A 12,605-nucleotide genomic window follows, 5' to 3' on the forward strand; every position below is an offset into this window, starting at 1 on the left:
CAAGTACAGTTTACTGTCAAAAGTAAATGTAGTTCATTCCTCAATGTAGCACAAGACCTGGTAATTTTTAAAAAGTTTGGCATCACTTTCCCTGTTTGAAAGCTCAGGTCTGAAAACCATATTTGTACAGCATGGACCAGGTATGTTTCCTCCTCATCACTCATATCCAAAATGTGATAGAAAGCCATGCAGAATTAAATCTAAGCACTGGCTTAGATTTCTGACATGATGCCATGGGGTTTTTTTCAGCTGGCAGGGAAACCATACTACCTTCTAAACTTCTTTATTTTAGTTGAGTACTTTAGGGCAAGATTAAACAGGTCAAAAGGCTGGCTGGGTCCAGGTGACAGGAGCTGTCTCCTGCCCTGCCACTCTCCAGTTTAAACATGTGCAAACCTATTACTTGCCAGCTGGCTTCCAATTTATCCTGTGTAGCTTTCCCAGAGGGACAAAGCCAGTGCTGCCAAATTCACAACAGGGCAAACTTCTTCAACCCCAAATGAAGAATCCATCCTTCAGGTATTGAACATGATCACAATTTTTTTTACCAGCTCATTTACATGTAAGCACAGTAAGGAACCTGGTGTATATTTTTGCTGCCAAAATTTATGAGAACACTGGGATCACCGTTTTTCTCCTTGCTTACCGTCACAACGGATCACATCTACTGTCTGTCATAGTCCTGCTGACATGTATTTATCTTGACAGTTTGGTCTAAAGTTTCCACTTCTCATGTACAAAGAGCAGCCAGAGATCCCTTCATTCAGATGAAATCCAGAGATTAAAACATGATTGCCTGTTGTATTTATTTTCACTCTAGGGGCATCATTTAGGGGTAGATTCCTACAAGTAGCACATTCAGTTATTTCCATCTTCCCATAAAACCAGTTGCTATTTTTGCCAACTCTCTGAAATGTTCTTTTCAAAGGTAGATGAAGGGGGAAAACAGAAAGACTGTGACAGAAACACAGGAAAGGACAATTGCTTTTCAGAAATTATTGGAATCTCATTTTCTTTCTGAATTTCTCCACAGTTTTGGTTTTTGTTTTTTTTTTAGAAAAGAAGACACTTCCATATGGTAGTATTTCTTCATATATAATTCCTAGGGTTTCTGTTTTAAACTAGACCAGACATCATGAAAAAAGAATTTCCACTCTGCTTCTGCTACTTTTTTCTTTTTTTGCCACTTTGCTTCTGCTACATGGAACCATGAGAAAATTGTATTTTCCTAGGAACAATGTGAGAATAGATTACAAGAAAAATTACCATTGGGGTAGCCTCTTTAATTCCCTCAGGATTTATACAATCACTTCAGTGAGAATAAAATCAAAAGCAAAATTATATCAGTAAAATGAAAATGTAGCAACTATACGTATTAGTACACTTTGGGGAACATGCACAAATAACGTATGCATCTCCAAAAATTGTTACTGTATGAAATCCCTCTTCCCAACTAAGCCTAGGGAACTCAGACCTCTCTTTTCAGGAAATATTCTTTAATTGAAACAGAAACAGCTTATTTCATATCTCCCAGACAATTTACATTGTTGCAAAAATCAACAGATACCTGTACAAAAACCAAGACAGACAGTATCTGAAGATAATGTGAAGATATTTGAAGATAGAAGTGCCAGAGCTGAGTCTCTGCAGATAACAGCAGCTGAAATATTCAAGAATTTCCAATTACATATGGAAAGGCTGACAGAATGGCTTCTGATTCAGTGATAAGATCCCTCTTTCAAGCATCATGCCCACACATCAACTTTTGGATACATCTCCTGAAGCACCTGCATCTCTTGGAATCCATGGCTCTCCTGCAGTCTTCTATGCAGAACAGCTGCCCTCCTGCCCAGTCTGTTTCCATTCATATATAGAATAGACAAGATATGAAAAGAGCATTGCAATGGATTTTGTGTACTGTAAAAGATGATATCTAAAAATTCCTCACTTCATATACCATTTAAAAACAGATAGCCATAAATTTATATGTCAGACAATTCCTTTAGGACACAAAATCCTTATTTGGGATCCTATATGAGGGCTCTTAATTTCAAATAAACATACTTACTTTCTCCTATTCACTCTTACACGTATGGAACATGACTATTTCAGTTCTTTTCTTTGCAGTAATATGACTAAATAAATAATAAAAACATCCATGGAAGTAAAATGCAAATAGTAGATTTCAGTGGGAAATGGTCAAATTTACCATTTTTTCAAATGGTAGCATGTGAAGGTATGTAACTTTCTGTAAATAATTCGATGGCAGTAATGGAAGCTCTATAACATCATGGGAACAACTGTCAGAGTTCTTTCATGCTTTTTTTCCACTTTGAATTCTTAATTACAGGATGAATCCGATGTGATTTTTACTGCTAGTGTAAACAGAACAAACAGTGAAATTTTAAAACCACATTTATTTTTAATACAAAATCTGTTGCACTATTACAGAAGTGAGCCTGTATGTTTACCCCCACATGCACAGATAATTCAGCATCTACAATTAAATAAGAGTAAAATAATATTTCATTTTTACCAAAACCATTGGCAAATCCTGTTAAGAAATGTTCTCTTTGTGCTTTGTAATCAATGTTCATATAATTCATTTCGTGTTTCAGTTCCCATTAAAAAAACTGACCAATGGAAAGCTCAAAGGTGCGAAAGAAGCTTATTACAGCTGGGTTACATTTGGGATTACTTCAGTTGTGCTTTACCTACAATATGTACATGAAAGCTGCAAGGTGTCCTATGGGCTAATGTAGTGCACTGGCAAAAGCTCTGAATGGTTTAGTTGGAAACTGTAGTAAATGAGCAGATCACTATTTTGTTCTCACAGCAAAAACAAACAAAAAAAATGAAGTAGATGCTTTAAAATACCATGCACACCATTGGCTATAGTACTTCTTACACAGTACAACATAAGCTTTCTTGGTTTATTTGTCTGTAACACCTAGAAGCATATAGCATCTACGCTTTAAGTGTATTTACAAATTCAACAAAATATCTACATATAAAAAGCTTACTTAAAATTAAACTTGATGCAAGTTATGAAAAACCAATTTATTGGCAAATGAAACTGAGCATTCCTTCAACCATAGGTTGTTATAAAAATTTATATTTGGAGGTAAACATTTGATTGATATCGTATGCGAGAAAATAATTTTTTAACCGATAAGGGTAATCCTTTACCAATAAACCCTATTAGCACTTGTCAGATGGAATGCTGTGGTTCCGAGCAGTAACCCCCACACTGCTTCAGGCTGGAGATAATTACAAAGCTGCCACACTGATCAGACTGGGACACAGAGAGAAATGCGCTCTCACCAATGGAGTCAGCTGGTTTGGGTTTTTAATGATTTATTTTACCAGAGCTTGTACCTTGCTGTGTTAGTAAATAATTTAATTCTGGTTGTGGTTTGGGATTTTTGTTTGTTTATTTTCATTTCTGTTTTAAGTATTCTAAGGCCATGAAAACATGTTGTGCTGTAACTGCGTAGAAAGCTTTCTTTGAAGGGAAAAAAATCATACTCTTCTTTATGTAATTTAAAATATTTTAAACTTTCCATTTTTAGCACAACAGTTTCATAACACTTCTTTTTCTTCACATTTTTCCTTTATTTGGCAATGACAGTAGTCTGCTAATCACAGTTTACTGCACCAACTGATTTAGTAGTACAGCGCATTATGGAATGCATATTGTATAAAGGCACTGAATGTACTTTGCCCTGTGTTTTGCAGAATATTTTCCCTCATTTTTAAAGTTTTTCTTTCAGTGACTGTACAAATTCCAAAATGCATTGCAATGCATATTTTTATGCCCTAAAATCAATTCAATGTGTTTTGATGTAAAAATAGAATACTGTACTGCTGTAATACTTGGTAGATTAAAAAGGTTATAAAGTAATAGGAGCAAAGAGCAGATAATAGGGTCTCATTAAGCTTCAGCAAATGCAAGTGTCATACTTAAATCATTTAGCAATTATATACTGTACATACTGTTCCTAACTGTCTTGCAAAAAGACATATGATAGCTAGACATTAAGTCACCAGTTTCACAACAATGTCCACAAAGACATTGAAGTTCTATATAATACTACTATAACACTCTGACAATGAGAAAGGAATTCATATCCAGGGATTCAGCTGAGGACTGCATAACAAATTGTCAAACCATGTTTTTATAGTGTACACAAGATTACCTGTGAGTTGTGTAGGGGTTTTTTTTCCATGCATTATATTGTATTCTCAACAGGAAACAAAATTACAAGTTGATGTTACTGTTTGTGTCAGTTCCTTTAAAAAAAAAAAAAGTAAAAATAGCCAAGTTTTGAATAAAATTTGAATTTTCTATTTTGATTCATAGTAACATACCACTTACGGTGTCATTATGCTGTGTACTGATATTAACCTGCATATTCTCATAGCATTAACATCTGGTGGTGAGGAGCTCCATTACCTGTGTGTTCATAGTATGAGAAGGAGGATGCACAAGTGCTTTAAGCAAACTGAAGATACGAGGGGATCGAGTTCTGTGGTTACACAAATGAATTCATGGCATTTACAGGAGAAGGAGCCTCAGAGCTTTCATTTCCTTCTGCAGGTTCTTTCTCTTTTTTACCACTATATTGTCCAATAAAGGAGCCATCCTCATTGAACTGACCATTTACACCTTCTCCATAGTCAACTAAACTATCATCACTGTCTTCTTTTTTCACAGTTCTGTCTGAAGGTGTCCGGCTTCCTTTTTTTAGAGGTTTATGGTCCTCTGCATCGCTGGAGACACAAACAAACAAACATGGGATTAACTGATGTACTATTTTACTAAGACAAAATCAGCCATGCATGCAGAGTTTATGGAAAGCATGTGTGCAGCCCTATAATCCTTTAGTAAACCCACATCACATTGTAGAGACAAATCAATATGATGCAGTTCACATGAAAACATGGTGTAAGAATGGTTTAAATAGAGAATGTCTTCAGTGGAGGGAGGGGGAGTTGTGTTTTTGGTGTGGTTTTTTCCCATCGTGCATGAATTTTCAGTGGTAAGACCTGTGCCCTTGGCTTGGAAGCCATGTAGATGCAACTGCAAGCATTAAGAAGTGGGTTGTAAAGTTATAAAAAAATAATTTGTTTGTTCTCCAAAGTAACAAGCTTATGATGTGCCGTGAAGTTAGTCTGTTAAACTTCTTAACTTTTTTGACTCCTTGAAAATGAATGAAGAATGAATTTGGTTAAATGAAATATACTGATTTTCTTTACTAGTATAAAGAAAATAAAAGTGCTGCATTTCAAATAATTTGTTACATAATGCAGTCCAGACTTGCAATTTTCAGCCTTACCTTTCAAGAGACCTACATATTCCATTAAAAGGGTGCAGAAGAAACAAATGAAAATAGCCTAAGAAGAAAAGCAAAGTCCATATCCTGATAGTGATCAGTATTTTACCAATAATAAGTTGCTCTTAAAATTGCTACAATATTTACTGTATTACAGGAAAAGCAACAATTCAGCTTACAGCAGTTAGAATTGAGGAGTTGAGAGCATGCTTATTCTTTGTCATTTCTTATCAGATCCATCTCCCTACCCTACTCCCTGACTGATAATGTTCTGACAATGATGATGGTGATTTGGAGGACAACAGAAAAAAGAAATGAAAGAAAGGCCAGTAGAAGAGATCTCTGTAGCAAAGTACTGTGGTCTTTCCTTTGTCAGTGGAAAAGCTGCAGCACCATCAGCATTCTCAAATAAATTTGCAGCTGTGGTAGGCTTGTATTGCATGAAATAGATATAGTTGGGCTCTTTTCAGAATCCTTTACACTGCACTTCAGTTTCAAGATGAAGATTTCAGCAGCAGCTCCAAAGCATCTTGATTTGAAACCCACTATTGCCAGCTGCACTTTTGGGTGCAATTATTTACCTTGTCTTAAACAGAACATGTGACTTGATTTGCATATAGGGTACAAAAAGAGGGAGTAGTTTGGGGTTTTCATCAAGATTCACAGATACTTTTTTTTTGTATTATGGGAAATATAAAGAAAAACATATAAAATATTAAAGAAACAAAATTACATTTTACAATTTCTAGAATGCTAGGCTGAATATATACTCAGCAAATTATTTTAACCTTCTTATTCTTAAAACCTCATGTCTTAGATCTTCAAATATTGCATTTTTTTCCTAATTAATGCCTTTGAACACCCAGAGAAACCATATATATATATATATGTATATGTATTACATAGGATGTACAAGGCCACACAGATCATACAGTTAGCCAACAAAAGCCCTGTTGAGAAACTATTGCTGGAAAACCATTACACCCATTTTCTATCACACTGTTTCTCCTCATCTCATCACCTTTTTTTTTTGTTTTTCAAAACATTAAGTTACTAAATTCTAAAAGAAGGCCACCTCTAATATGCATATTAGAGGTAAGTATACAGAAAGAGCATACCAGAGATTTTATCATTCTGCATATAAACCAGAATAAAAGGTGTTAGGTGTTATTTACATGTATGAAAATCTTCATGCTCAAAGCACACAAAAGCAAAACCTCAGAATGTGACTGTGTCAGGCTTGATGTTTTACTTATTACTGTGTACAAGGCACTAGGATAAATGTCTGTCATTGATCTGTGCTCACTGGTGCTGCAAACAAACAGGCCAATAACCTTTAAAAGACTACTCCAAGATTTCAAGAAACCATCAGCAAAGTGAAAGTGTTTATACCACTGTGAACACAAGCAGATTACAGAGGCATTACTGAAGAAAGTTCACTTTGGAAGGGCCATGTATTTACAAAGTTGAAGATGGAATCAAGTATTTAATACTAATACACAATGTAGTTTCTCCAGTGCCCCCATCAGAAGGTATTAATAGTCATTAAAACAGGTGGTATGAGTCAAATGAAGGCCAGGGCCTCCCTTTGCAATTGTAACCAGTCCTACTCCCAGGGAAGATCTGCTTTCTGGGTAGGACTGTTAAGGAAAGAACACTGGCATATATGGTTTGTTGTTTAATTTCAGGTGAACAACTTCATAATTCCTCACACCATAATACACAGAAATGAAAATAAATTAAAATTACAATTGTATCATATTCCAATTGGTCATGAATCTCTGTACAAATATTCTGAAATATGACTGTAACCAGTGTAATTCACCAGGTTGGACTATAAATAAAAAAATATTACACTACTACTGTATTAAAGATATCAACATTTTTTGTGTTTAATCCAATGAAAAGCTTGATTTGCCTTCACAATTTAGAAAAATCTGAGTATGAGACCTGTTGCTCTTATGGTTTTCTTATTTATATTTTTGCGAAGTTTAAGTATAAGACAATGAAGAAATAATTACACAGTTACATTGTATATAAGATTTTTCTACATTTTAGTCGGGATGTGAATTCTACTATCTCTATAATTAAAACCAAACAAAACTGCAGATTTACCCAGGAGTATATCTGCACAGAGGTAGGCACTGGTGTGAGAGCACAGTCACAGCAGATACAAAAATCAAATCAAATCAAATGAACCTGGGGATTCCTTTAATTCTTGCTCTATAGAGAGGTTCTGCCAGGACTCTGGCAGTGGAAAAACAAGTGGGATTGTCCAAGATGCTTTATGCTCCTGGTTCAGAAAAGAAAACATATGCCATGGTACTGCTTTTTCTGTATCAAACTGGATTATGACTCTTAGATGAAAACAGTTTTTTGAGTGGAAGAGAAAGAAATTGAGGAAGAAAGACAAAAACACCAAGCAAATAGGAAAAGGAGAAAAAGTGAACACATCAATGATTTGGACAACACTTTTGCTACCCTAGGGATTCAAAACAGAGGAGGGGCTCTGTGCTCTGGTGATGAATGTATTATCTGTTTGTTGCCAAGAAGCAAATTGCAAAACCTGCTGAATTACATAAGGAAGAGTTATAGAACACTTTAGGGTGTAGAATATATAATATTATATTGCCAAAACATGATTAAGCCATAAATTTTAATACTGTACCCCCAAGGTTTGCCAGCATTGCTTACAATTGTTCATAAAACTATTCCAAAATGCAATCAGGATAAATCATGGTTTCTTTCGGTTTCTGTTTGTGATTTTGTTTGCCGACTTTTATTTTGTACCTAGTGTACCTATAATACTCTGATATTAAAAAATAAAGTGCAAATTGGGTTGACTAAAATTACAGTGGGAAATTGAAGAAGTTTTTGAAAGTGTAGTTTGTGTACTGCATATAATTATATAATTAATAGTCAGAAAACAATACTGGAAGGGAACCAAACATGAGGTGAGAATGGGTACAAATTCTTTATTTAGAGCCATGGAAGTTAAGTGTAGTAATACTTTTATTATTTTTTGCTGTATAAATAAATTCCATACTAGTACCTTTTTAAGGATGAAAATTTCTCAAAGACTCATATGTACCAATCATTTTGGTAAGCACTTTTACGCACCACATACACTTCAGCAAGAAAAGTGCTTAATATTAAAGCATACTCTGAAAGCATGATTTAAATCTTAATCATTATTGATTGATATTGTATGAATATGTTTCTTTTTCTTCTTAGTTTAACAAAACATATATCAAACTTGAAGCTAATTATTAAGAGTTATAAGAACTATGAAGGTAAAAATAACATAAGTGCAAAGTACAAATTTACTTGTTTAAAAAAAGTAATTCCATTTCACAAGCTTATCAGTTATTGAAAGAAATATGTACCTTGAAAGCTCCTTTCTTCTTTCAACTTTTCTTCCTTAGATATGGGTACATGCAGCAACCAGTCAGAATGGGGAGACACTTTTACGATGCCTCTGCAGTCCAGCAGGCAACTAGTTCCCAACTAAACTTTGCCACATTCATAGACATGCAAAAAGACTCAATATATCGTTAGCAATATTACTGATTTTCCTTACAGCACAACTGTCAGGTGGAAGGCAACATGAAATAGAGTGGGTAAAGCATTTTGGGCTATGAGACACAGAAAGTGGATGCAGAAGATTAAAACTGTTTGCAGTAAATTCCTGTTTCTGTGACCTCAGGTCAATAGCCCAGAAATGTTTAAGTAAAAGCAATCAGGTAAAGCCACAGAAGTACCTTCCATACCTTATGGCTTGCCTGCAAATTCCAAGGGAATCTGTGCCTATACCTAACAGGCTTCTGCTAACACTCCTAAGGAGGACTGTGAGTCCCAATATTATTAGAGTCAATCCATACTTCAAACCATTTTACTATTTCTTATTTAGCTGAGACTTAAGCACACCTATATTACTCCTCTGAGTAGTTTTTCATTAACATCTCTGTAATACTCGATCTTCAATCCTGGCAGAAGCTGGAAAAACTGGGTGATGAAGCTCTGGCTTTAAAAAGCAATGTGTTGAAAAAATTGTTAATCACATAAGTATTCAAGAATGAAAACAAGAACTGTCAAAGTCCATGTGCGTAAATTAGAATACAGTACGACCACTGCCAAATCCAATTGGATTGTTCAATTCTTCAGGCAGTTCATTGAGATAATCCCTTGTTCTGGATGGGACCAAACTTAGAATCACAGTCCTGAGGCACAAATCATAGCTACGTCCCTGTGGAAACACACCTAAGTTGCAAGTTAAGTAACTACAAGAGAAAAACCCCCACAGTTGTAGTTACAAACTTTATTTTCATTGTTAATAAACTCAGAACAAGAAGGAAGAGTAATATATTTTCTAGCAATCCCAGAACTCTCCGCCACAGTGTCTCACAGCATATCCTAGGATTTCTAGGAAAAATACTGTGTGTCAAAATATTGAAGAGGCAAAACAATTCACCAAAATGTGCAAATATCCTGTGTTATCACACTAGCAATCCTTTCACTGTCATTGCCTAGTCCTGTTTGATCTTCCTGAACATTCTGCAGACCACTGGACTTTCATCCTTCCCTTCTAGTTGCTTGCTTCCAGTCTTCCTACCCATGAATCCACAGGTAAGTAGCTGTCAAAACTTCTTAATTTCCCTCAATTTATGGACCAGGAGGAAAATTTAGGCTGATTTATACACCTACACTGACCTCAACACAGATCTGTGGTACTTATTCTGTTTCTTGAATGTTCTTGGTGTAGACAATAACTGCCCACAATTTACTGTCTCAGTCTTCTACAACTCAGAAAAATTCTGAGAATGCAGTGCAGATTGCTACAGAGACACTGTTTTCCCCTATTAAGTAAAAATGAAGGAATCCATCCAGTGACAGGAATATAGCATCCACAATCATTCCATAGTTCCTGAAACACCTGAATTTCCTAAAGTATTATTTCCTTCACTAGATCAATACGGCAGAAAAATCTGATGTTGTCCTGCAGACCAGCCAACTCACACAGAAAGTATTCTCTTGAGGTTGAGGAGTGCAAAACTTCAAAAAAATCCAAACCATTTCCAAGACCACTAGGAAACCTAGAGTGAAAAAAACCTCCCCTAAAACTATATTATGCCTCCCCTAAAGCTATGATTTCTCTAGAATATCTTAATTAGTCATTAAGATTTAAGTAACTTCCTAATTTAAATCTTACTTTGAAACAACTAATTTTCTTAGGGCCAGGTTTATTTGTCCAGAAATATTGAAACATTTCCTTGTCTTTCACTCTTCTCAGTTCCTGAGAAACTAGGAAGCAAGTCTGTGTTCTTAGAAAGTTCCTCTTGATGGTCTGATATCTCTCTGAAAGTGAGATGTCTTTTCATACTTGGCATGAAGTGATTGTGAGACCTTATACTTTCCCTTCCCTCCTTTGAACTTTGGTGGAGAACGCAAGGAGCTCAGACACTTGTGAGTAGAACAGGAAGAACTTCCAACAGAGCTCTTTTTTTTCATCTGACGTAAGGAGTGTTTGTGTTCTGAGAAATCCTTCATGATCTGGACTAAGGATTCACCGAACAGCTTTCCCCCTGTGTATGGTAAAGAGAGCAGTTTACATTTCAGATCTAGCGATGAGCTCCAAGGACGCAGCCATAGAGCTCTCCAGGCTACAGTGAGGCATGCCACATTTTTAACAGTGAGTCTAAGAGAATCCTCAGCTGCATCATGGATAAAATTAGCTGCAATTTTACACAGCCTGCGTTTCCTCTGCATGGCACCAGATGGGACCCATTTCTTTTTGAATCTGGCTCGTCCTTCCTCTAGCCATATTAGTAAAGCTTTAGAAGCGTAAGTGCAGTAGATAGATACTCCAAGCTGGGCTGCAACTAGTTTAAAAGATCTTTTAATTGCTTCCTCAATCTTTCTGTCAGTAGGATCTTTAGGGAGAGCGTCTGTATTACCAGGTACTGAAAGTACAGAATAACCAGTAACCAATGATCTGTCTACCTCAGGCAAGGTCCCCCACAAAGCAGCTTTATCCACTGGAAAAGGATAGAGCTTACGCAGGACTGGTGGGACTTCATGCTTGGCTTCAGGATTTCCCCAAATCCTGCAGACAAGATCTTCCACAGCTGGATGGATAGGAAGTGTATTATCTACCTTGCCTTCTTCAGAGGGGATAAGGAGCTCTTCTGAAGCACATTCAGATTTGGAAGATTTTAGCATTAGCACCCTCTTTATGTGTTCAAACAGGTAATTCTGATTCTTCATGTCAAAATTACGCAGAGGATCTGGTCCTTCTAGATCTTCTGCAGGGGATTCAGAGGCCACCTCCCCATCTTCAGAGGCTGATTCAACCTCCAAGGCCTTATCAGTCTCAGGTTTCTCCTTCCCAGAAGCTGTTTCATTTTTTAAGCAGTCCATATGATCAGACTCAGAAATCTGGGAACTGCTCCCAGATGCTTCTAAAGGAACCAGTGGAACCTCTGCAACTGGTACCCTGGGATGCTTTACTGAATGGGACCTAGCCTGTGCCACAGATGTTATGCTTTGTCTGGCTGCTGTCAAAGCATCCTTTAAGACAGTGGCCAGCTCAGGCAAAATTACAGATTTCATTAGTGAATTCTTCTCAGATTCGGAGAAGTGAGTAGAAGGTCTTGCCTTCCTGTGGCAGGAGCTCTCAGTGTCTTCTGAATCTGAGCTGCGGTCTGGGGTCTGGCTGTACCAGTGCTGGAGAGAAGAATGTTGCCTTGCCAGTAAGCCACCAATTGAGTTGCAGCTGGGGGGTTGCTGGAAAGGGGATGGCTGTCCTGCCTGAGAATCTGAGCCCTCCTCCGACCCCATTATCTGTTGCTCAGAAGCATGAGGTCTAGAGCCATGCCTGTACTTCCATTCGTCTGACCTCTTTTCCTCTTGGCAGAGGGAAGCAGAGACAGAACTAACCCTTGTAAGCTCTGAAGACTGCCTAGCCCTCCTCCTGGTGTAGGAGGTCTCTGATCTGGTGCTGGAGTATTGATCCCCTGACCTTCTGAAGAAGTTGGATCTGTCAGATCTCACAGACTTTGCTTTGGTAAAGACAGGGTCTGCTTCAGGAGAATTGGCACAGCTACCTTTTCTTTTCTTTTCCTTGTCCAGTTTCTTTCCTGTCCAAGCAGACATGGACCTGAAGTGATGAAAAAAGTTCAAAATACTCGAATTCCTAAATCTTTCAAAAATCACATTTTTTTCCAAGGGAAACCCTAATACCCTTTTTCCTCAAAGAAGCACCACGTCATG

General features: G+C 36.9%; 1 protein-coding gene and 1 long non-coding RNA gene across 33 annotated transcripts in view; one reads left to right on the forward strand and one right to left on the reverse strand.

Annotated features, from left to right (window-relative positions):
* Positions 1-12,605, forward strand: part of LOC147653646 (uncharacterized) — a 68,166-nt gene that overhangs the window by 31,966 nt on the left and 23,595 nt on the right. The gene's annotated exons all lie outside the window — the stretch shown is intronic.
* Positions 2,398-12,605, reverse strand: part of NRCAM (neuronal cell adhesion molecule) — a 146,066-nt gene continuing 135,858 nt past the window's right edge. For 27 of the 32 annotated variants that reach the window (XM_086884717.1, XM_086884700.1, XM_086884715.1 and 24 more), the window contains one exon: positions 2,398-4,773. In XM_086884717.1, the coding sequence (XP_086740843.1) occupies positions 4,536-4,773 (238 nt within the window). In that variant the 3' untranslated portion in view covers positions 2,398-4,535. Of the gene's footprint in view, positions 4,774-5,339; positions 5,398-9,639; positions 12,493-12,605 lie in introns of those variants that run through there. The other 5 variants (XM_086884690.1, XM_086884689.1, XM_086884688.1 and 2 more) reach the window with 2 other exon arrangements.

The sequence above is a fragment of the Cyanistes caeruleus genome, chromosome 4 (assembly GCF_971803275.1).
Source record: "Cyanistes caeruleus chromosome 4, bCyaCae1.hap1.1, whole genome shotgun sequence".
NCBI lineage: Eukaryota > Metazoa > Chordata > Aves > Passeriformes > Paridae > Cyanistes > Cyanistes caeruleus.